This window comes from Leptonotus elevatus, chromosome 13, assembly GCF_054856555.1.
Source record: "Leptonotus elevatus isolate MCC_2025b chromosome 13, RoL_Lele_1.0, whole genome shotgun sequence".
Lineage (NCBI taxonomy): Eukaryota > Metazoa > Chordata > Actinopteri > Syngnathiformes > Syngnathidae > Leptonotus > Leptonotus elevatus.
Genome location: NC_141251.1, coordinates 1,437,564 through 1,462,733, shown reverse-complemented (window position 1 = coordinate 1,462,733; position 25,170 = coordinate 1,437,564). Strand labels below are relative to the sequence as shown.

Here is a 25,170-nt window from a genome sequence, read left to right as displayed (position 1 = left end):
GTTTTGGGGGCAGCGAATTCCCAGTTTTTCGTGGACAACGCTTTTTCTGCGATTATTCACATTTTTTCCAAGAATGATTTGGCTAGAAAATACAATGCAATTATATGCGGATTTTCGCTATTCGCAAATCCATCGCGAGATTACGGTTGCCTTAGTTCTGATACCCGTAAAACCTCGCGATAGTTTACAGACGTCACCCCCCATAACCTCGCGATAGTTTACAGACGTCACCCCCCATTTTCCCAACTCTCCCTGCTCGCACTCAGTCGGGATTTCGGAACCAGCAGCCCCGGAGGAGAATCACAGGAGTGAAAGAGGGGGCTTTTGGAAATAAAACAACACGATTCGGGGGCGTCTGCGTCATCAAATTGACCGAAGGAGCGACTTCGTGCAGTATTTCATCATGGAAGCGTTACAATGAGGTAAGCGGAGTTGTTTCGGATGTGATGCGAAAGAATGTCCCCTGAGCGGGCTGACGTTAGCTCGGCGTTAGCTTCGACGCTAGCCTTCTTGATGCCTTGTCTTCCATTAGTTCCAGCGCTAGTTGGCTCGCCGTTTCCGGACAAAGTGTAACCTCGCCGGCGTGTAATTCTGCTGAGCGCGATGACGAGATGACAGATGTTGAGCAGCGTTTCCCCGGCAGGCAAAGTGTTAGCCGCCGCTATGCTAACGTGAAATCACTGCATCTTGCACCGTTTGTCGTTGACCTCACGTGAACGCCCGAGTGTCATTTAGTCAAACTCGGCCTCTTTCGGTGAACAAACACGCACAAGATTATGAGTCAGTTAGATAATGACACGTAATGATGATGAACGATTTCCCATTAGCTCAGGGTTGGTTCAGAATTAGCTGGATGCTACTGAAGGCTGCCCATCCCTTTAAATCGTTGCGTAGGAAAATGCACTTGTGTGCGGAAATGTCACATTAAATGACGATTAAATGTCCATCTGGTGTCACAAAACGTGTTTGCATTAAGGGAAGAGTCACTTTCAGCCTTCTGGATTGGAAATGCAATCAAAATGCCAGTGGCAAGCAGTTCCTATGGAAACGATTGACGCTTAAAAAAAGTCAAGAGGTCTTTTTGGAGCTCGCGTTTTGTGATCTCTCCAGTGGTGCCTCACAGAACCACTTCAATAAATAGTTTGTTTTTGTTTGTTTTTTAACACACTTAAAATCAAACCTATAACACTGAAGCTTGTAGCTATACAAACAACCACTTAAAACTAAAAAGCAAAAGTTAAGCAGAGCTGGCACACGTTAGCTTCTTATATTAATGTTCTGCTTAGTTGTTGTTAACGTGGGCTTGGGGGATATTTTGTGTTTTGTTTTTAATGCAATGTGCCAGTGTGGAGATGCTTACTGTATGCCCCACCTCTTAAAGGTACAATGCATGTGCACAGACAATGCAATATGTACAGTATTTTGTATAAATTCTATGCTTGAACATTACACTGTATATAATGTACATGGTATCAAAAGTGTGTTTTTACTTATTTAATGTTTATATTAAAGCATGTGAGAGGGGTAAATCTATTAAAAAAAAAAAAGGTATGATCTCTATCACCGATTTTCACCGATTGCGGATGGCTCTGGTGTGTATCGACTGCAATAAACGGGCTCCACTTTGTTGTCCTTTAACATAAAATGGTGGCCGCTGATACATTAAAGTGGAGGAGGGAAATGGAGGGCGGGTCCTCCAGTATGACTTCACCACTTATCAGCAGCGTGATAAGAATGTGTTGCCATGTGTCACTCGGGGGGAGCAAAATGAGACGTGAGTGTCAATGTGGCATTGCGTTGTGTCGGGAGCTATTACGCTAACACTGTGGGTGGCAGGTCGCATTAGTCACCGCCGACATGTTGTGTACACTCACCAGCTCTTCTTATGTACAGTGGGAGGTCCAAGTGCAAAAGTAGCACAATTTGGGGTTCAGTCGAAAGGTTCACACCGTCATTATGTGATGTCATCCACGGCGTCGTGTCGAGGTGGAACTCGCAAGTGTCTTGAGCTTATTCTTTGGCTTTTTGTGATGCCTTGATCCAGAAATGTAACTTTCTGTGTCGTGAATAGAATGAATGATTTCATTAAATCAAATAATTGGACGCGTGCATGAAATATCGGTGTCTGTACTTACGGTGGTGACCGATACCATGATCGGCTGCCCTCCTACACCATGATGTGCATGTATTCTGTAAATTCAACTGACTCGCTTTCATTATTATTATTTTTTTTACAGACAACATATAATAATTCCATGTTTCAATAATAAGAATAATAGTTCCAATAAGAATATGACTATTATCATGTTAAAGCATTCATTCATTATCAGTCACTTAGGCTGGAGATGGTGAGCAAATAAGGTGAAGGTGGCCGCCTCTGAATTTTGTATACAGGAAAACCCCCCGCTAACGACTATTAATGTACGTACAGGCAGTAAAAAAAAAAGGCTGTGTGAGGAAGACAGTCCTTTTTCAAGGTCTTTCAAATAGTTTAATAAAGCTACTGCTTGGCATCATGAATGTATAAATATGCAATTATGTAATGTAGTGTATATGTAAAAATAAATGTACTAATGTACATGCTCTCTGTTTGAGCAGGTAAATATGTCTCTGCTTCTTTTTACTCAGCTTTTGCTTTTTCTTGTAAACATGTCTGGGCGTCCTTGTTGATCTTTTAATCACATCATGTTTTTTCCTGTGATATGACTTTCCAGGGCATCAGTGTCATTAGCGGTTGTGAGATGCATAAACATTTGCATGTAAGAGGGGTCATCAGGGCAAATAAGGGGGCTGAGAATGAGTCTCAACCTTAATCGGTATTGTGTGTGTGTGTGTGTGTGTGTGTGTGTGCGCGCGTGCGCGTCATTGGGTTAAACGGGCATCTGCCACAAGCCTTGATAACAGCGTCCCGGCTTCCATCCCCGTGCTCTAATTATCCAGACTAATCCCATCAAAACAAACTCTGCTACTCCACACACACAAAAGAAATATGGCTGACACAAAGCACTGATGAATGTTTTTCAATCATTAGCTCTGACAAAACAATTGCTGTGTCCTAAACGCTTGCACTTGTTTTTTTCCCTTTCAAACTTAGCTTGTATCAAACATGACTGCAACATCTCTGAAGGAGACGTCAAAGCTCATCTTTTGACTATAACCGCTTCAAACAGTAAAGAACATGTACGACTTGAAGATTTTGTTCGGGACTGTATCTTTAAAAAAAAAAAAATTTTGGGATGACATTTCGTCGATCCTCTAATGCAGGGGTGCTCAAGTTCGGTCCTCGAGAGCCCCTATCCAGCCTGTTTTCCACGTTTCTCTCCACTAACACACCTGATTCATGATCAGGATCGTCATCAGGCTTCTGCCAAGCTTGCTGATTAGCTGATCATTAGATTCAGCTGTGCTGCAGGAGGGAAACATGGAAAACAGGCTGGGTAGGGGCTCTCGAGGACCGAACTTGAGCACCCCTGCTCTAATGCATAGGTGTCAAACTCCGGTCCTCGAGGGCCGGGGTCCTGCAGGTTTCGGATGTTTCCCTTCTCCAACGCAGCTGATATATGATATGCATAAGCCTGATAACGATCCTGCTGATTGGAATCAGCTTGTGTTGGAAGAGGGAAACCTCCAAAACTTGCAGGACTGCGGCCCACGAGGACCGGAGTTTGACACCTATGCTCTTAATGGGGAGGCATGGCTCAGGTAGTGGAGTGGTCGTCTCCAAATCCAATCCTCAACCCTTGCGACCATGTGCGAGTGTCCTTGTCAGAGCGACACACTGAACGCCAAGTTGTTCCTGATGCTGCGTCATCAGTAAGTAAAGTGAGGGAGACGGTGTTGAAGTCAAAAGTAGAAAAGTGCTAACAAGTGAGAGGCCATTTTCCACATACTGTACTTGGAATGACTAAAAGAATTCCATATTATATTTTTACACCTAAGTGGTCTACCTAAATGGCCGTTGATTGATGGCTGACAGTTGTGTGATGAGTTAATCGTCATTCGGAGCTTGATTACGAATGTGTTGATTATGCAAATTTCTTTAGTTCAATAAAGTGATGGTATTCTAATAGCACTTATGCTTTATACGCTGTCACTACACTGTGACTCCTTTTCCCAAGTGCAAAAAAAAAAGAAGTGTTAGTGTGTTTTTGCCACTGCCACGCTTATATATAATGTTTACTTGAAAGCTTGAGAACAGAGAAGCCTTCTACTGTCATCACCCCCCCCCCCCCCCCCGGTTTCGCTGCTGCACACTCTCGCAACTCTCATCGCGTGTGTATTGTGCTTGTGTGTGTGTGTGAGAAAGCGTGCGCGTATGCTTTTGTCTCTCTGACCCACTTAAGCTGGTTACGCTGTCCTCCAGCTCTGATTAAAACGACTGTCGCCCAGTAACACACACCCCATAGACTGAAGAACTGCAAAACTGTTCATTTTCTTGACATACTGAGCATTTTTACTATTTTTTTTGTTGTTGTTTTTTTTTTTTGTGGCACGGCACGTGTTGCAGCGGGTTAAGATTTAAGTTGTTGCGGCGTCTGCTGGCTGCAATGGGCTTTTTTTTTTTTTCAAAGGTTGGGGGGCGTTGACAGGTCTGGATCTGATTAACATACCTACTCGTGCAAGAGTTATGCCACACACACACACACACACACACACACACACACACACACACACACACACACACACACACACACACACACACACACACATACAGCCGGTTGTGTTATTAACTTACTCAGGCATGGTCTGCAGTTTTCAATACATTTGTAATCTTTTTTTTATTTTTATGGTGAATGACTATTAAAACTAGTGTACACCACCTAATAATAGGTTGGTCTAATATATTGATGCAATGCTGCCATCTACTGGGTGGTGTTAGTCATTACAGTGGTTTACTAACTCAAATTTCACAGACGAGCTGGGCGCAAAACTGTATTTTACACCTCCCCAAACGAAAAACAATGAACGTACTTGACGAATATATTTGTTGGTGACAGTACGTTGCTGTAAATGAGTCGATACAACAAAATCTATTTTCATCTGATTAATTTATAGGATAATCAGTTGAATACTCGATTCTGAGAGTACTTGTCAGCTACAGCCCTACTTTTATTAGAAAATAAACCAATGCTATCATGAGATATTTTAATACAAATAAGTAAAAAATGGTAAACTAAATTGCTATTTGATTCGGTGGGTCGGAAGAAAGCACGAAATGGGCTGTATGTGGCCCATGGACCATATTTTGCTCATTCCGGACGGCCTTATGGTCTCCATGTACAATTAACAAAAAATGTGCATGAGTTTGATGATGCGCCGTAACATTCATCGGTTAAAACTCCCCAAAGCGAGCCACTTTAAATATTTTCTTTGGTATTTTTACAGGTCCTGTTTCTGAAGAAGTCTGAGTGAACCATGGCACAGTTCCCCACCACTTTCACGAGTCAGTAAACGCAACACCCTGTCGTCTTGCCGTGCCTCCAAAGTAATTCTCTCCACAGGAAGTGAAACTCATGACTAATGCATTCTCCTCATACCTTCCCCTTTTCTCCCCCGTCTTGCCCCCCCCCCCTTTTTTTTTTTCTCTCCGTTTGTGTGTGTGTGTGTGTGTGTGTGTGTTTGTTGGGGTCCCAGGTCCTGACGTGTTCCTGATCTCGGTGGATGAGCGAGCCAAACATGACCAACAGTTTCACAGCCTGTCTCCCACCGCGGGGGGTTACATCACGGGTAACTCTTACGTTCTGAAGCCACATGCATTCAATTCCGCAACGCTTTCAAGGTCATCCATTGTGTGATGACGTGTCATCCCGTTTGCTCACTTCCTTTGTGTGTGCGTTGACATTTTCAGGGGATCAGGCCAGGAACTTCTTCCTGCAGTCCGGACTGCCGCCGCCCATTCTGGCTCAAATCTGGTGAGTCAGCTCGCAGGTTCTGGTGAATCTCTTGAGTCACAAGCCGCTATGTCCATAATTGCAACATGCAAATGCTTGAGCAATGTCCACATCAATATGGATGGTTTTTTTTTTAAGCAGTTTTTTGTATTTAGTTCTATTTGGGTGACCATGTAAATGTAATTTTTACCATGGTACTTAGAAAAAACAGCTAACTGTGTATTTTAAGCTTTGAACTACGGCCTACACTCTCATTTGTCGACTCCCATGTCACTCACCAGGCCAGTCTCTGCCTTTAAAATTACACACATTCAAAGTCGCAGATACTACAAACGTGTCAAGCGTGAGGATGGCAACCCCAAGTTGACAAAAGTAATACCTGCATCTGTCATGCACTTTTTGCATTGGTATTGTTGTTCAGAACTGCAAAAGCAATTTTAAAAGCGCAGACGTGTTCAATCCTACTTGGATCCATTGCTCCCTCCCTCCAATTTTTTGTTGTTGTGTTCTATGAGAACTTGTGGCTCGAAAAACAAGCCCTCCTTCCTGCAGAACCGTCGTTCACATACACGTGTTTGTGCCGTCAGGGCCCTGGCCGACATGAACAGTGACGGCCGCATGGACATCCACGAGTTCTCCATCGCCATGAAGCTCATCAAGCTTAAACTCCAGGGCCACCCGCTTCCTCCTGCGTTACCCCCCAGTATGAAACAGCCCCCGCTGCCTCTCCCCCCGCAGGCTGGCTTCGGTAAGGCTCTCCTGCACATGCAGGTCACAAATCAGAGATCCACTCACTCGGTGTCTTGTTTTCCCACCTGCAGGCATGCCCCCCATGCCCGCCATGGCGCCCATTGCCACCTCCCTGCCAGGCGTGCCCCCTCTTCCACTCCCTCCGCTACCCGTCGGGGTGCCGCAACCTCTGGTCTCGGCGCCGCCGCCTCCCCTCCCGCCGCCCATGGCCAACGGAGCCCCTACCACAGGCATGATGCAACCCATCTCCGGCTTCTCCCACCCAGGTAATGCCTTCACCCGTGCCCGACGGAGCACCTTGACGTGAGCGCAGTTCTCTAAGCGCGTGTTTACACATAATACTGTACACACATTGTGTTTTATATTTTAAACAGACTGTCGTTTTCATCATCATAGTTGTTTTTTTTTTAATACTTTTTCGATGAATCAAATCAAAGCAGTCTTTATTATGATTTTGGTTTTATCTGAGTAAAAGCTAAACAAAAGGGTGTTCTCCGGGATCCTATACAGTGGAAATACAAAGTTTTCACACCCTTGTTGAAATGCGAGGGTTTTGGTAAATAAAAAAAATAGTTGGCTCTTTCAAATGTCTGCCCATCTAATGAAGTATGAAATAGACAAACTAGTAAATCCTTAGCTTTAGTTAGCTGTCTATTTCTGAAAATGTGCCTGTGAGCAAATAGTTCCGAATTATGCCAGACTACACCGTAAAACACGATCATGCCAAAGCTAAAAGGTAAGAAAAGCTGCAAATATTGTTGGATGTTAGGCTAACGTCGTTAGCTTCTGACAAGTTGCACATACTTGATTTCTTGGTGAGGTTGTCGTGTTGTTCTTGGCCTGAGATAGGACCGCCCCCTCCCTCAAAACGGGCAAATTTCAGCAAGACAAAATACAGGGTTTAAAGCATAGGTGTCAAACTCCGGTCCTCGAGGGCCGCAGTCCTGCAGGTTTTGGAGGTTTCCCTCTTCCAACACAAGTTGATTCCAATCAGCAGGATCGTTATCAGGCTTATGCAGAGCTTGCTGATGAGCTGATCATATATCAGCTGTGTTGGAGAACGGAAACATCCAAAACCTGCAGGACTGCGGCCCTCCAGGACCGGAGTTTGACACCAATGGTTTAAAGTGTCCCATCATTTTTTTATTCTTGCGGCTGATACAAGCGTGTCACAGACATTTGATGAAGACATCTGGGAACTGTTTTAAAATGTGGGGTAAAAACAGCATAATATTTCTCCTTTTGTAGCTTCTTCAATCAACAAGGCCTCCTTTAACCGTTCCAGCGCGAAATTACAAAAGGGTCCTTCGTTTGATGCCACCGGGTAGGTCGCTGCAATTTTCGGACCCGTTTACCTCGTGATACTTTAGGAATACGAAAAAGAGGATTTGTCTTATCACGCGTTTGTCTTGGCAGTGGGCAGCCCCCCGTCGACTGGGCCGTCCCTCAGTCGTCGAGGCTCAAGTACAGGCAGCTGTTTAACTCCCATGACAAGATGATGAGCGGCCACCTGACTGGTACGCTCTCCTGCACCAACAAAAAATCCCCGTCGTGTGTGTGTCTCAAGCGTGTCCATTGATTGGCATTTTGCCCTTTGTTGTTATTCAGGTCCGCAGGCACGCACCATCCTCATGCAGTCCAGTCTTCCTCAAGGCCAGCTGGCCTCAATATGGTTTCTACTTGAAATTCTACTATTCAATTCAAACTTGGCCCACTAATAACTGGAGCATAAAATGTCTTGTCTTGACAGGAGTCTGTCAGATATCGACCAGGATGGGAAGCTGACGGCGGAGGAGTTCATCTTGGCCATGCACCTCATAGACATGGCCATGTCCGGCCTGCCGCTGCCCCCCTTGCTGCCGCCAGACTACATCCCTCCTACATTCAGGTACATGTCAGAACATGTATGCAGATATGTCAGATTTATGTGATGGTTAAAACCATATTAGACCTTTTGATTGGCCCCAAAAACAGATTGTAGTAATTTGTTTTATTGACGCTTGTCTCCTCATGTATATATGTACTTTAAAAAAAATATGATGCAACATAATAGTAGACCCGATTTTGAGAACCTTTGATCATCACCCTTGTGCATGGTCTTCTCGCACCTTTTCCATGTTCCTCCTACAATCTTAAACAAGTTAATATGTTGTTATGCATACATGGAACACTGAGGCGCCTTTTGTGTTGTTATGCGTGTAACAGGCGTGTGCGAAGCGACAGCGTCCAGTCGGACCAGAAAAGCGTCCCTGAGGAGGCAGAGGAGGAGGTGGAGAGCAACCAGGACAAGAGACTCCCAGGTTTGGGAATGTCTTCTTCGCCTTCATACATCTGACTGATGACAACTAGTTTTTATACGTAATGCCCCCTAGAGGATTGGAGTGGAACAGTGTCAATCACAACTTCCAGTGGTACACAAGGCCAAAAAAGAGGAGTTCATCACTGAGATTAAGTTTACAGTTGGTCCTCGATTTACAGCAGTACAAACAAAAGTTTGGAATGGTGCAACTAGTTTGTGCTTCTTAATGGAGTGTTCTGTGCGGTACTTTGAATATGTGTAGTGAGGGTAAAAATAGGACATACATATAAATACTATTTTTGAACCATAGTTATTCTTAACTTCCATGAAAGGAAGTGGCGATAATAGGAAAATGTGGATCCCAGTGTGACAACAAACGACTCGTAAATATTGGTCAGAGACACAAACTAGACATATTTCAAAACATAAACTTCCTAATTTCTTACTACCTCAAAAATATGTTTTTGTTTTGCAGCCATCAAAAATTCACAATGCCTAAATTGTTTTTGCCGCCCCGCAGTCACGTTCGAGGATAAAAAGCGGGAAAACTTTGAGCGAGGGAACTTGGAGCTGGAGAAGCGACGTCAGGCCCTGCAAGAGCAGCAGAGGAAAGAACAGGAGAGGCTGGCGGCGCTGGAGAGGGAAGAGCACGAGAGGAAGGTCAGTTACTCAAACCACATGGATCGCAAGCTTGAATGAAACGAGGGGGAAAGCTGCCGGAGGAAAATAAGAGCCACTTTCTTTTATTTTGTTTTCGTGTCAGGAGCGCGAGAGGCTGGAGCATGAGAGGAGGCGACAGCAAGAGCTGGAGAAGCAGCTGGAGAAACAGAGGGAGCTGGAGAGGCAGCGAGAAGAGGAGCGACGTAAAGAAATCGAGAGGAGAGAGGTTAGATGGAAAGAAGACACACTGTGAGTGGTACTTTGTGAACTCTGATGCCGTTTCTACCAACCTTGATTGAGCCACGGCACATATTTTAAATCTGTAGCTGGCATGCGGATGGGAATTTCCGCTTTCATGTGTGGTCCATGTGTGGTCCAGGCTGCTAAGCGCGAGCTGGAGCGTCAGAGGCAGCTGGAGTGGGAGCGGCAGCGTCGCCAGGAGCTTCTGACTCAGAGGAACCGAGAGCAGGAGAGCATTGTTCTGCTCAAAGCCCGCAAGAAGACCCTGGAGTTTGAACTGGAAGCTCTGGTAATCGAACGCCGCACAACAAGACCGAGACCGCACACATGGCAAATGCAAATTGGTCACCGGGGAAGAGCAGAGCGTCTTAATTGCGTGTCCTCAGAACTAATGACTTTTGGAAGAGATGAACGCAATGATGTATTTCCCTCCACGCCGCAGAACGACAAGAAGAGCCAGTTGGAGGGCAAACTGAAGGACGTCCGGTTCCGCCTGTCGGCTCAGCGCAGAGAAGTGGAGCAGACCAACCAGACCAGGGAGACGCGCATCGCCGAGATCACGCTGCTGCAACAGCAGCTGCAGGTACGCTCAAAAAGCCTCCTCGCAGCGTTTTTGTCTTCATTGCATGCGTCATCGAACACTTGTTGATGTCACTGCAGGACTCTCAGCATTGGCTCGGGAGTCTCATTCCTGACAAGCAGAGTCTCGACGACCAACTGAAACAGGTTCAACAGAACAGCCTGCACCGTGAGTCCTTTAATAAACAGCATACCGTTGCGCCATATGCTAAATTTTTGTGCGTAGCCTTAGCATTTTATTAGCGTAGCAGGGTCAATATCTGACCTCCACTTACTTTTTTTTTTTCCGTGTGCAGGCGACAGTCTTTCATCACTGCAGAAGGCCGTGGACCAGAAGGAGTCCAGCAGGCAGCAGCTTAAAGAGCAGCTCGACACAGTGGAGAGGGAAACCAGGGCCAAGCTGCTCGAGATTGATGCTTTCAACACTCAGCTGAAGGTAGACAAAGGATGGAACAACTCTCTATTGGCATTTATCTGCTGATCTGCGCGTATGTCCGTGTGCGTCAACAGTGTCTGTCGGTCTCTATTGAAACAAAATACGTGACGCAATGTACACTACATACGTTATCTGTCATGTTTTACCCATTTAGGAAAATCTGCAGCAAAACATCTCAACACATTGGGCCTTTTTGGAAGGTCTAAACCTCACTTTTCCTCAAGGCCAAATGAAAAGGCGCTTCCTTTCAAACATGCGAGAGAACAGCACTGCTTAACTTTAATTTGACTCCATTATACCGAACCCGCATCCGTCGTTTGACTGATGCAAGTCTAGCATCTTTGCGTCAAGTCGGTAAACTTGGTCAGTGGCCAGTTGTTTTGAATTTTGCTGCCACAAAGGATTATGGGTAACAAATATTTCCTTTCCTTTCCTTTCATAAGGTTTGGTCAGGAGAAAGATTACATTGAGGCACCTTTCCTAAGCATTTTTATAATGCAACAACCTTTCTTACAAAACCTTCCGGGTTATCTTGCCCGATAGGGAAGTAAAGTCCCTAAGCAAAAAAAAAAAAACAGAATTCCAAGAGGTCCATTGTTTGGCTCGTGATGTAGAGCAAGCCTTCCTTATCGCACCAGTTTTAACATAGCCCGACTCCCAATGTTGTATGCTAAATGCTTTTGAGTAGCATGTGTGAGGAAATAAAAGAACTAATGACATATTTTTGCATGTTTCAGCCAAATGCACTCATTGAAGCTTTAAAAACACCTCTAATATGCTATAATTGTGCAAACGTGTTGACGTCCGTTTGCTGTGTGTGTTGGTTGCCTATATTTACCTTGCTTATTTAACTCACTATTACGCAGCAAGTCTAGTCATTGATTTGTCATTCGTGAACCTCTATTTCCGTGTGCGTGCGTTGGTGAGTAGCATATTAATACTTGTTGTTGAAGAATTCGGGCGTCTTAATTTCATTAGCTGAGCGAGGAAGATGGAGTCTTTGGTGCATTTATTTATTTTCAAATGTTCGAATCAATTTCGAGAGATGTGGGCTCGAAGGGAGAAAAAGCATCACAGAAAACGGAGTCATTTTTGTTTTGTTTTTTTGGAATGGCTAATCAAATGTAGACGTGGATAGAGATGTTGCTTTTAGACCTTCACGTCATGCTGCCGTGAAGTAAAGAGAATGATATTTGATCTGGCTTTCCTCCGTCTTCTTTTTAACTCCCTATCAAACTCATTGCTACATTGCTCTTCTCTGGCCTCATAATCCTTCTCCGCCTCGTCCGCTGCCTTCTCTCTCCCCGCCCTCTTTGTCAAACTTTTGTGAGATTTGCACAATGAATCTTTCCTTCTGTTTTCTACTCCTTTATTTATTTTCCCCTTCCACACTGTCCCCCTTTTTTTGCTCCATTGCCCCCCATGCCAGTCTCTGTGTGAGTTCTATGCCAGCCACTGTGCCAGGATAGAAGCCCTGCGACGACAGCTTGACGGCGAGCAGAGAGGGAGACAGGTAGACCACACTGCCGCTGCTGGACTGGGGTGGTACTGCGACTGGGATGCGGCCTGATTGATGACAATTAAAAACATATCAAATAGTTAAAAAGACCTTGCCAGAGCATAAAACATTGTTTTGAAAAAGAGACTACACTTTTAAAGTCGTAGACAAGAACTAGTCAGGAGCATGAACATTTGCAGTGTGAGCATTTTTTTTTTAAAGGGAGACATATTATGATTTCCCCCCCCCCACATTTGAAAAAAGTTCCCAGGTGTCTGTGACGGGAAGCCTGTTTTAAAAGGGCTGTCTTGTGCCATGAGTCAACCCACCCGCTCTACTGCCTAACCAATGTCAAGACCGCCGGTTGTCACCATGACAACCAGGGCTGGAGCCTTGCTGCCAAGTCATGCAAATTAGATTTGATACATTTGTACAGTATTTACTGTACTGCAAGATTTACTTGATGGATTCATTTCCATAAATTTGCCATAATATGTCCCTTTTAAGTCTTTGTGAAATTACCTTTCACAGGCACTTGTTTATATGTACAGTAGCCTACAAAGCACTGCATTTTTTTTCTCCGAATGTTTGGTCCACACTGGTTGTAAGATAATGCGGGGAACATTACCGACCCAGGTTGCTTTGGTTTTGTTGTCTTTGCTGAGGCTTGACATGCATGCACTGACCCTGGTGTGCTGTGTGTTTGTTGGTTGTGTGCTGGTACCGTACCAGGTGACGACATGCGCTCGTCCAGGGCAAACACGTGGTTTCAAAGTCAAGAAAGTTGTCATTTGTACTGTACTTAATTTTAGTGTCACTTCCACCCTTGCCAACATTTCCATTTTTAATCCCTTACCACACCTCTTCTCTTCACATTTTCTCTTCTGCTTCTTTGCCCATTCACATCTCCGTGTTCTCTAATATCATTTGTGATGCTAGCAGTCCCGAGGCGTTTGCTGATTGAACTTGAAGACGTTATCAATACTACACGTGTCAGTGGAGAGTCAGAGCAGAGGACGTTTAAATGTGCTTCGGTGTGTGCTTGTCATGCGTACAGTGGACATCCGCTGTTTGCGAGGGAAAAGGGTGGAGGCTCAGCATAAATAGACTTATTTCCACGACGCTGCCTTAAAAGGGATTATAACACTTTAATAGTGTACAAACATTGCTGTACCCTTAAAAATGCCCAATGACAATTGAAGTAATGATAGCTGTAAATCGATTTTGCCATGTTCTGCTGAGCTGTTGTTACAGATGCCACTGGTTTTGATGCCGTGTTAAGTCCTTGTTTGGCGAAAGCATCCTGAGCCAAAGCAGCAAGTGTGTCTACTCACAAAACAGCCTTCTGATCTCCAGCGTGGATGTTTGGCTAAGCGTATAACTGGTTGGATGACAGGTTAAAACAAAAGTTAACTTGCAGTTGCAAAAAGGCCGAATCGCAAATACACGGGCGTCCACTCCACTGTATTCAGAATGCATGCATGGCACATTGTGTTCTTCACTTCCTGTTGTGGGGTGATCTTAAGAATCTCCGCATTCTAGTCAAGTTTAGTCTACTTGAATGACCGATGAGATTTCTAATGGCACAGTTGGTTGTCATAACTGCACATTGTTCCCTGAACTAATACATATTGTTGTTGCCGCTACCGCCGTTGTTGCTGCTGCTGCTGTTTTTGTTGTCAGTGGTAACCCGTAGCAACCAGCCAATCCGATCCCACTCCCCCCTTACCACTCTGGGTTCCTGTATCTCCCGTGTCGCCTCACAGGAACTGAGGGAGATCCACAGCCGGCAGCAGAGGCAGAAGCAGAAGGAGCTGGAAGGAGACGCACACTCGATGATGCACACGCCGATTGACAGGAACTCTGCTGAGTTGCAGGAAGACAGGTAGGATTCAAATACACCGAAGGAGTGCCAAAAAGGCCTCCCAGTGCAAAGGTTGTGAGATCAAGTCCGGGCTTCGACCTTCCTGGGTGGAGTTTGCATGTTCTCCCCGTGCTTGCGTGGCTTTTCTCCGGGTACTCCGGTTTCCTCCCACATTCCAAAAACATGCATGGCAGGTGAATTGGACACTCCAAATTGTCCATAGGTGCGATTGTGAGTATGGTTGTTCGTCTCTGTGTGCCCTGCGATTGGCTGGCAACCAGTACAGGGTGTACCCCGCCTACTGCCCGAAGCCAGCTGGGATAGGCTCCAGCAACCCCGCGACCCTTGTGAGGACAAGCGGTACAGAAAATGGATGGATGGATGGATGGATGGATGGATGGATGGATGGATGGATGGATGGATGGATGGATGGATGGATTTGATCTGGGTTTGTGGTGCATGAGGATCTGTTCCACAGAAGAAAAAAAAAGAAAATATTAGAGTTTGTGAATAGCTGCAACTATGCAGAGGATTACTGTATTTGCGTAATAAGCCATTAAAAAGTCACTTTTACATTATGGTTACCTGACCTGATTGTGACTTTGTGCTTCAGGTTGTCCTCAGACAAAACTTTGGCTTGGAGGAACGATGACGCAGGAAGTTCTGCCCCGAAGGCGCCGAGCCCCGCCTCCGCCCCGCACGCCTGGCTCAACCGAGTGACCCAGGAGGAAGAGGAGAGGAAGCGACGAGGCCTGGAGGAGGATGCGGATGGTCGCAAGACTGCCGGATCCGTGGAGGAGAAGGACGACGAATCCCAGGGCAAGAAGGACATGCAGGAGAAACTCAATAAGCTCTTCAGCCAGCCCAACGATCCCTGGGCTTCGACAGGTCAGTAAAAAGCTGCTATGCATAGTTATAATTTGGTAAAGGGATTCGCGTCAAAGACAGTTATGCCTCGGCTTTAAAGTGTTTTGACATATGAGGCCAGTAAATTTTTTGAATTCATTTGAGAGAAAAAAAACTATTAATCCAAAAAAGTATTTAAAAAATGTGGACAAACCACCACCAATGTTGGTACCCCGTAACAAAACCCCCCGCAGAAATTGAAAAAAATATTAAGATATAAAAATAAAAAAAATCAGTCAATAAAAATTTTCAATGTTTTTTTTTCAGTGGGGAAAAAGTGTTTTGAATTCTGAGCGTGCTCACAGAATAAATTAATCCTTCACATCAAAGCACCACAAATTTAGTCGGCAATTTTAAGACTTGGAAATTGCTTGGCTAAAAGAAGACTGCACTTGACTCAGACTTGATTCAGGAACCTTCATTTGACTGTAGAACTTGACTTATGACTTGCTTAACCCAAGTTGCGAACTTGCTTGATATTTAAGTGCTTGATTTCTGCTCCAGTTCCTTGAAACTTGAATGACTTGAGACTGACGTATGACTTGCACATATTATTTGACTTATGTAGTTTCTCTTTTTCTATTTGAACAGCAGAAAAGGCTCCACTGGCGAGCCTGTTTGAGCAGAAGGCAGCAGGCAGCGGCTTCGAGCAGCAGCAGGCGGTGAAGGTGGTCTACTACAGAGCGCTCTACCCGTTTGACGCACGTAGCCACGATGAGATCAGCATCACCCCCGGTGATGTCATCATGGTACGAGGCATGCACGCAACTCAGCACCTCCCAGGGATGAAACGGTGTAGCAATAAACCGTGATAAAATTGGGATAGTTTAAAAAAAAAACATGTTTCTTTTAGTTATATTGTCATACTACAAAATGACGTGATGATTTTGGTCACAATCGTCATTATGTGAAATGATCATACTGTTTTCAGTCCTAGCTCCCAACTTTGACTAGACTGTCGATTTCATCATGTCAAATAAATGCTGATTGGAGTGTGGGCAGGTGTAAATATGGTCAGTTGTCAGGTGCGTTTGTGTGCGTAACCTTTTGCTTTCTTCTCTGCTGTGCAAACTGAAGGTGAAAGGGGAATGGGTAAGTTCACGGCCCAGCGTTGCGGACCTTTTGTCAGCTCATCTTTACTCACGTTCATCCACCCAACATTTGAATGCTTCATAACACCCTGATTGATCCTCTATAGATTTAAATGTGCTGTTTAAAAAAATATATGTAAAAAATAGACCATAAGATGATCTTTTTTATGGTGTTATCTGTATATAAAAAAATAACCTATATCCCATAAATTTTGAGATTTCATTATTTAGTAGCGTCATCGCACGGTAGTGAAATGCCGATTACATCTCACCAGAAGTGCTTAGCACGTTATAAACATAAATATGCAAAAGCACCGATTATGGGATTCATTTTTCAAGGTAAAGTGGAATGATATACCGCAATAATTAAAATATTTACAGTACAGTATAGATGTAAGTATTTATACTCATGCCATTCCTCATCCCTGACAATATTTCATTCTGAAGCATGTGCTTTTGCATATATTCATATACGTGATCATATTTATGCATTTTATTTTGTTAAGGGCATAAGTATGCCATGCACGCAAAGTGACTCACTATTATTGGAATACCAATTTTAACTTTTACATTCTCTTAATTTTCTACATATTACACCTTTTAAAAGGTAACACCAATCCAACGTGTCCAGGCTGGTACATTACCACATCTTTGGATGTCGCGCACCCCTCACTGTCTTTTGTGTCCCAATAGGTGGACGAGTCTCAGACAGGTGAGCCCGGTTGGCTGGGCGGAGAGCTCAGGGGCCGAACCGGGTGGTTTCCGGCCAATTACGCCGAGCGGATACCGGACAGCGAAGCCCCCGTCAGCCTGCGGGCGGCCGTCTGCGACACGCCGACTTCGGCACAGCAGCCCGTCAGCACGCCGCCACCCGCGCCCGCACAGAGCTCCTCATCCACGTCGTCCGCCAACAGTAACTGGGCCGACTTCAGCACCACGTGAGTGTTGCAGTTTACATTTTGCTTCCACCTGCCTGTATTACCGTACAGTTGGTACAAAAAAGCCACAGGAAATATTCAGCTTGATTTTATTTTTACTTAGTGGTACTTTGTACCGGTGCACGCCACAGATGGCATTTTATGGCAGTTTTGATGGATGTTGTGAACATTTGCAGCTGGCCGTCAAACACCAGCAGCCAGATGGACAGCGAGGGGTGGGACGCGTGGCCCACCTCCTCCGCCGCTCAGAATCCGTCCCTCAGCGTGCCGTCGGCTCAGCTGCGGCAGCGTTCGGCCTTCACGCCGGCCACCATGACCACGGGCTCCTCGCCCTCTCCTGTGCTCGGCCAGGGGGAGAAAGTGGAGGGCCTGCAGGCTCAGGCCTTGTACCCCTGGAGAGCCAAGAAGGACAACCACCTCAACTTCAACAAGAACGAGGTCATCATCTCCACTTTTTTTCTTATCATGTGACAAGTTGAATTGATTCTGTGACCACCACACTCAGCATTTACCCGCGATTTCTGCAGAAATTGCATTCCCTCATTGTATTGCAGTTTTCTTCTAATATTAAATAGCACATCATTGCGTCGTAGATTATAACGGTGCTGGAGCAGCAGGACATGTGGTGGCTGGGAGAGCTCCAGACCGGACAGAGTGGATGGTTCCCCAAAAGCTACGTTAAACTCATCTCTGCCAGCATGACGCCCCCTCTTGCGCTCCCAGTGGCGGCTCCCGCGGCAGCCCCAATCGCGGCCCCGCTCGTTTCCTCAGCACGTGGCAAAAACACAAGGTGCACTTCTTCTCTTCTACTTCTACTGTATTTACTCTGCTTTCTTCAAGTGGAACAATTGAAAGGTGACATCCATCTATCCTTAGTTTTTAGGGCTTATTCTCATTAAGGTTGCACACAGGAACACAGCATCTGAGATATGAACCTCAAAATGAACACATGGCAGACACGCTAACCACTATTCCATTGTGCTCCCCCACCCCCCCCACCCCAGCCACATTGTATGCTTTTGTCAAAATACACCAAAGATCATGAATAACTGCACCCTATTTTGGGTGATGTTTAAATTAACCCTGCTCTCTCTACTGCTCCCTCTTTATGATCACAAAGACATTTTAAACATGTTCAAAATTTGATGATTTAAGAAGTTGTTTGGGAACATAAAAATGGTTTGCGAGTGTGTGCCAAACGCGTTTGCAACGTTTTGCAGTCGTGAACGGAACTTGACGAAATACAAACACTCGCTAAATGCGCACACCCTCGCAAGCCTGCGCCACTCAGTGAGATACTGGCTTCATTTGGCCATTCAACAAAACTCAGTGCAGCTCTGCTTTCAGTCTGGCCGTTGCTTCAAAGTAGCCTGGGGGGCGGGGCTACGTAAATTGCTCACATTGTGACGTCTCAAGTTGACAACACTGAGAAGTGCTTGCTCAGACACATTTGGGGAAATAGACAGCAAAAGGTTGTTTTAATTTCACACTTGATTGGCGTAACTCCACTTTAGAGACCACCTATTCATATAAATAAATAAAATAGAAACAATTAAAAAGTCACTTAAAACGATTTACGTTTTTTTCTCCTTCTTTCCCCTCAAGTGAATGTGTGGTACCAGAAAGCCCCCCCAATGGCAAGCGCCCCTCACCCACTCCATGCAAACCATCCGAGTCAGGAGAAGGTAACGCACACACAAAACCATTCCCCCACATTCTAATTGTGTGCCACTCACGTGTCCTTTTGTTGCACGTATTTTGCACAGAGTACGTGGCCATGTACACGTACGAGAGCAGCGAGCAGGGCGACCTGAGTTTCCAGCAAGGAGACGTCGTCATGGTGAGCAGAAAGGAGGGCGACTGGTGGACTGGCACGGTGGCGGGCAAGACCGGGGTCTTCCCCTCCAACTACGTCAAACCGCGAGACGCCTCATCGGAGGTGAGATTTACCAGGAACGGGCTGCTACACAGCATGAGACGATCGTGTCTTGGTGAAGCAGCATGTGGCTCATTACCCAAAGATATTCTTCTGTCGCCAGTCTTTAGGACCAGCAGGAAAGACGGGAAGCCTTGGAAAGAAACCAGGTGATCATTTAATCATCAACACTTGACGCTGTTGATCAAAAATGAGCGCTGAAGGACCCTTCCGCTTTTTCTCATGTGTCTTCATCAGAGATCGCCCAAGTGATCGCCCCCTACTGCGCAACGGGAGCGGAGCAGCTGACGTTAGCGCCGGGCCAGCTGATCCTCATCAGGAAAAAGAACCCGGGCGGCTGGTGGGAGGGCGAGCTTCAGGTACAAAAACGACACATGGAGAGCAAGAGAAGAGGGAGTCAAACAGGCCAAAATTCAGAGGACTAGTTGTGGTGTAATCAAAAGTGATAAGTCTTAAGTTTTCGTTTACAGTACAAGGAAGATCAACAGGTACGATTATTTTTTATAGTTTGTCTGTCACATGAGCTTCAGTGTGATTTTTACCCAGGACGAATCAACAGTAGTAAGGCGCACGCCATGCCGTACGCCCCTTTCGAGTTATGTTGCACGGAATGTGTAAGACGTTGACGAGATACATGAAGCTGTTTGATTGGGTGCCTGACGTTCTGGCACTCTGATTGGTCCAGGCCCGAGGGAAAAAGCGGCAGATTGGATGGTTTCCGGCCAACTACGTCAAGCTGCTGAGCCCCAGCACCAGCAAAACCACGCCAACCGAGCCCACGCCACCAAAACTGGTCCCTGCCAACACTGGTACACACGCACGCACACACATTTTCCATGCAGTTTGACAAAAAGATGCATTTTTATTCAGTCATAATACAGTGACTGATTTTGGAAGCACTAAAAAAAACAATGTAAATGTGTAGTACAGCGAAGCAAATACAAATACTAAAAGTGTGCATAAGTAGGCGTAGTGTTGTAAATGTTATACAAACTCTTTATTATATGACTTTTTTTTTCCTGGTAACCAGGGCAGCTTGTTTATCGATGACCAATAATACAGCTCATCAAACAATACTGGAAGACAGAGAATACTGACAATTTTTAAGAAGAATAAGTAACTTGGAACTTGCTTGGCAACTTGTAAGTTAAAAATGTCAACGAGGGCTGCAAAGGTTACTCTAGTAGCTGGAATAATTCATCCATCCTTCCATTCTGTACCGCTTATTCAATTGAAAGAAAGAAAAAAGGTCTTAGCAAAATCTCTCCCTCAAAACACCCCCGTCACTCACAAGGCCAGGCCCCGCCTTTTAAAGCTGTACACACTCAAAGTTACAGATACTACCATGGAACTTAAGGATGGCAACCCCAAGTGTACAAAAATAATGCTTAGACCTCACAATCACATTATTGTTTAATAATGCAAAATACAGTTTTATCTCAATAGAATTCTCGCTTTTTTTTTCAAAATATTTGCGACTTCCTTATGACATGTGACTTCCTCCCACTTGTGGTCTTTTCGTAAGCCGTGTGCCAGGTGATCGGCATGTACGACTACGTGGCGCAGAATGACGACGAGCTGGCCTTCCTGAAGGGTCAGGTGATCACCGTGCTCAACAAGGACGACTGCGATTGGTGGAAAGGCGAGCTGAGCGGTCGCGAGGGTCTCTTTCCCAGCAACTACGTCAAGCTCACCACTGACACGGACCCCAGCACGCAGTGTGAGTAAACATGCACACACACACAAAAAAAAACATAACGACTTGGAACGCCCTCGACGTGTGTCGTCTAACGCACGCAGGCACGAACACTCACACACTCTCTCTCTCTCTCTCTCTTTCACTCACACACGCACACGCACACACACACACACACACCCCAGATTGTGGTGTGGAGACACTGTCCCTCTCTCTCACCATGTGACCTCATCGTCCTTTGGGCCTCTTTGATAACATCCCCGGTTTAGTCACACACCACCTCTGGATGGTGTTTGTGTGTGTGTGTGTTCATGTGCTTTTTTTATGTGTGTGTGTTTCTATTTGTTAGCTTTAGATGTCTCCTTTCTTCCCGCATGTGTCCAATTCCCGACACTTTCACAACCCGCTCCCCAGCATGATCCATCATTGATGTAGCGATTCTAGAGTGAGCACGTGGCCTTCACATGCACATGTATCATTTATTACATGCGTGTCTTTTGACTAATGCAAACACACATTGCATAAATTCATAAATAGTAATAGTAGCCAAGCCATAGTTATGGAAATAAAAATAATTGCCATCATCAAATCATTATCAGATGTTTAGGCCAGTAGTGGGCCATATTTGATTTTTTTTCCCAGCAGATATTGGGCCAAGTAATTGATAGCTGGATTTAAACATATTAAATATCTTTGTAAAACATGTATACAGCAACCCCTGTCGTTCATGGCGGGTAGGGACCAGGCCCTACCACAAATATTGAAAATTTGTGAATAGTTGACGCTCCTTATAATATAAAAAGCGCAAATAAACGGGGAAGTGTTAATATGCGGCGTTTTTTCATTAAAAAAAATTAATTCTCATTTTTTAATCTTATTTATAATTAAAAATAAATAAATAAATAAAATATATAGAGTGTATTTAAAATATCTAAATTTGTTTTTTTAAATAATACAATAATTCATTCTCATTTCTTAAATATTATTGTTATGAATTAACCAATTATTTAAAAAATATTTTTAATGTTTTAAATGTGTATGTAAAATACCTCAAATAAATGTCACTAAAGTAGTTCATGACAAATATGTATAGAATAAATAATTAAATTTGATTTAATTATACAATTACTAAAAAAAGAAATACATTGTTTTGAAAAAAAAAACTATGTGCATGTAAAATATATAAAATAACAGATTTTGATTGTAAAATCAAATTTTAAATATCTTTAAAAAAAATGTAATTCAAAATCCATTTAAATTTAATTCAACAATTATTTCCTACACTAAACCATTTAAATGTAGCTGTAAAATTGCTAAATAGTTTTTATTTTTGTTATTTACAATGAAACAAGCAACCAATAATGTGAATGTGGATTAGAAAAAAATAGGGAAAAAATCATTGCAACAAATATTGCAGTACTCTTGAATGGGGCCCCGCTCTAGTTGCTCTACGTGTTTGCTGTCGCTGCACGCTCCACCCACCTAGTGGCACCCAATTTGTTGTTGTTGTTTTTGTTTTTGTTGTTTTTGTTGATGTTGTTGTTGTCGTCCTCTCTCTAGGATCATATCATTCCCCAGAACCCCCCTCTCCTCAAAGCCCTCAAAGAGACCCACTAGGCCACACCCACTAGGCCACTCAACCAATGGGACAGCAGCGAGCGGTCACATGACCCGGAAATGGCGAAGCTCCACCACCAATAGAAGCCACACACAGAGACAGACAGACAGACAGACAGACAGACAGACTGACTTACTGTAATGTTAAGCGTCTGTCTGTCGGCGTGCGCGCGACTCGCTTGCCCCGTCGCCTCGCCTCGCCTCGCCGCCATCTTGTGTCTAGCGAGAGGAGAGGCGAGGCTCGGAAGAGAGAAGACACGAGGATGATTGGATTCGTTGATATGTTTGACTGGGACTGTATTCGCACGCACGTACGCACATGCGCGGTGGCGAAGTGGATAGTGGGTCGTTTTTGTGGCTTTACGGGAGATTGTGTCATTTTAGAAGCAGCTCAGCTCATCCCTGTCTGGAAGTAGGAGAGCCACACTGGAAAAAAAAATCATAAGAGGAAAGCTGTATTTTTTGGGGAAAAGGTTTTAATGGGGAAAAAATTTGCAATTTTTCAGAATTGTTTTTACAAGTACATTTTTCCCTGAATTATTATTATTTATAATTATTATTTATTATTATTTTTTTAATTGGAGAAAAATAAATCCCAAAATATCTTTAAAAAAAATACTTATTAATATATATATATATATATATATATTATTTTTTTTAAATATATATATATATATATATATATATATATATATATATATATATATATATATATATATATATATATATATATATATATAAATATACACACACAAGGACTCATATAATAATAAAATCATCATTTTCCAGAAAAACAAAGAAAATGTATTTTTTTAAATCTAAAATGGGCCTTTATTCTCCTAAAACTTCAATTTATTTCTCAAAAAACCTTTCCCCCAAAAATACATTAAAAAATGATCTAACTCTCATGCTATTTTTTATAATGTTTGGCTTTTTTTTCATGAAAGAAGTCAACTTCGGACTCTTTTTTTTTTTTCAGTGTGGTCCTAATCTCCCTTTGTACATCCACGCTTTGCTAATTTCCTTTTTCCCCTTTTTTTTTTTTTATACTTCTACCCTCAGCAGCTTCCTTCAACTGTCAGTCAAACGTCTCCCAGCTCCCCCCCCCCTCCCCCGCCCCAACTAACCCCCACAGCTTCACAGAAAGACCCACTATCTGCTGGAGGAAGCGTTCCAATGTGTAACGTAACAGCCAAAGACTCCTCCTCTTCTCTCTCTTCGTTCCCTCTCAAGAGGAGACGAAGGAGGGGAGGCAAGGAGCACACACACACACACACACACACACACACACACACGCACACACACACACACAAACAACATGGTCCAGAGTTTGGGGATTTTAACAACACACACCTACCACATAGTTTTTACCCACGGTCGTTTTTAACAATTTAATGATGTATTTACTTCATGTTCTTCGGGGTCGTTTTTGTTTACGTCTTTATGATGGGCTCGTCTGTTGCTATGACGATCACACTGTTGACGGTTCGACATGCACGCACTCACATACTCGGTACTAGTGAATCATTCCAGACCAACAGTTTATTTCGTATGGCATCATAAGACGCTCTGTTATTTTCTATGTTGTGTGTGCTGTAGAGCAGTGCTTCGTCAAAGCACATATTTTATTGAAATAAGAAAAATCTCGCGGCACACTATCAAACCCCCAAAAATAAGTTTGCTGAAATGATGATGATCTTGTCTAAATTTACTTAGTTTGACATATGCAGTGTGAAATGTGGGCCTATTTAGTTGACACATAAAAACAAACGGTAGTAGCTTTTATCTCAGCAGCGCAAAATGGCCGCCAACTTTCACACTCTACAACCGTTGATTTGAAAATGTTTGAGCTTGGCTTCACGGGTTAGTTTTTATTCTGGATTTTACAAACGTGATTCACATTTGAGCCACATGCTTTTAATCGCACCGTTCCATTTGATCAAAGAAAATGTCATCTTACCAAAACTTTTTAAGCTCAAGAACCGAATAATGTTTAATTTGCGTTCTTTTACAGATCACAAGCTAACGGAAATTCAACATGTCTTTCCATAACATGAACGTATACTTCACATAATTTAAGACAACACAGAAAGAAAAAAAATAATTTAACATGACAACAACCGGGGGGGTTGTTGTCATGTTAAATTATTTTTTTTATACTGTCATACTTTCTTTTTGTTCCCATAGCAACAGACTAGCACTATAATGGTTGCCATATTTTTGTTGATGTTGTGTATCCAGATGACAGTATTGTGATTTTTATTGTTTATTCTCACAAAAAGAATGAAATGATTAACTTTTTTTTTTTTTTTTAAATACCCAAGAATCAGTGGAGTTGTTCTTAACCCGCTGGCATCGCGCATGGTCTCCCCTCTGATTGGCGACTTCAGATGAACTATTTGAATGTCTTTTCCTCGTCTTACCGGCTGAACTTTGATGAGCCAAATGCAAGCACACTGCACTACTTGCGCTCAGTGCACCAGTGAAAACACGACGCGAATGAGCAACTGTTTTTTTTTAAAAGGCGAGAATGAAGATGCGTTGTGCAGAATGAATGTAAGCGCGGCGCTAATTACTCCTGCTTTGTGCGAGGTGCTGAATGTGACTGCATCCTGGTGATTAAACGCTCTGAGACACACGAATGTGCGCATTACTCACACACACACAATAGCAAACTTTTTTTTCTTGTGGAAAAAAAAGATTAATCTTAAGTACTTTTTTTCTTGAAAATAATAGAATTGTAACCTTTTTATCAGGGGAGGGGGAAAA

At 43.8% G+C, this 25,170-nt stretch overlaps 1 protein-coding gene across 6 annotated transcripts in view; it reads left to right on the top strand.

Annotated features, from left to right (window-relative positions):
- Positions 1 to 251: 251 nt before the first annotated feature.
- itsn1 (intersectin 1 (SH3 domain protein)) overlaps positions 252 to 25,170 on the top strand; it is a 32,339-nt gene continuing 7,420 nt past the window's right edge. Inside the window, exons 1-30 of one of the 6 annotated variants that reach the window (XM_086092494.1) lie at positions 252 to 422; positions 5,386 to 5,443; positions 5,635 to 5,727; positions 5,849 to 5,912; positions 6,479 to 6,639; positions 6,713 to 6,907; positions 7,890 to 7,965; positions 8,058 to 8,158; positions 8,250 to 8,313; positions 8,392 to 8,529; positions 8,847 to 8,941; positions 9,461 to 9,600; positions 9,704 to 9,826; positions 9,980 to 10,129; positions 10,283 to 10,423; positions 10,501 to 10,588; positions 10,716 to 10,855; positions 14,120 to 14,238; positions 14,831 to 15,105; positions 15,718 to 15,872; positions 16,201 to 16,215; positions 16,908 to 17,152; positions 17,329 to 17,590; positions 17,746 to 17,942; positions 18,758 to 18,837; positions 18,919 to 19,091; positions 19,192 to 19,237; positions 19,326 to 19,447; positions 19,774 to 19,897; positions 20,614 to 20,808. In XM_086092494.1, coding sequence (XP_085948620.1) covers positions 5,416 to 5,443; positions 5,635 to 5,727; positions 5,849 to 5,912; positions 6,479 to 6,639; positions 6,713 to 6,907; positions 7,890 to 7,965; positions 8,058 to 8,158; positions 8,250 to 8,313; positions 8,392 to 8,529; positions 8,847 to 8,941; positions 9,461 to 9,600; positions 9,704 to 9,826; positions 9,980 to 10,129; positions 10,283 to 10,423; positions 10,501 to 10,588; positions 10,716 to 10,855; positions 14,120 to 14,238; positions 14,831 to 15,105; positions 15,718 to 15,872; positions 16,201 to 16,215; positions 16,908 to 17,152; positions 17,329 to 17,590; positions 17,746 to 17,942; positions 18,758 to 18,837; positions 18,919 to 19,091; positions 19,192 to 19,237; positions 19,326 to 19,447; positions 19,774 to 19,897; positions 20,614 to 20,808 — 3,805 coding nt within the window. In that variant the 5' untranslated portion in view covers positions 252 to 422; positions 5,386 to 5,415. Of the gene's footprint in view, positions 423 to 5,385; positions 5,444 to 5,634; positions 5,728 to 5,848; positions 5,913 to 6,478; positions 6,640 to 6,712; positions 6,908 to 7,889; positions 7,966 to 8,057; positions 8,159 to 8,249; positions 8,314 to 8,391; positions 8,530 to 8,846; positions 8,942 to 9,460; positions 9,601 to 9,703; positions 9,827 to 9,979; positions 10,130 to 10,282; positions 10,424 to 10,500; positions 10,589 to 10,715; positions 10,856 to 14,119; positions 14,239 to 14,830; positions 15,106 to 15,714; positions 15,873 to 16,200; positions 16,216 to 16,907; positions 17,153 to 17,328; positions 17,591 to 17,745; positions 17,943 to 18,757; positions 18,838 to 18,918; positions 19,092 to 19,191; positions 19,238 to 19,325; positions 19,448 to 19,773; positions 19,898 to 20,613; positions 20,809 to 25,170 lie in introns of all 6 variants that reach the window. The other 5 variants (XM_086092492.1, XM_086092496.1, XM_086092495.1 and 2 more) reach the window with 5 other exon arrangements.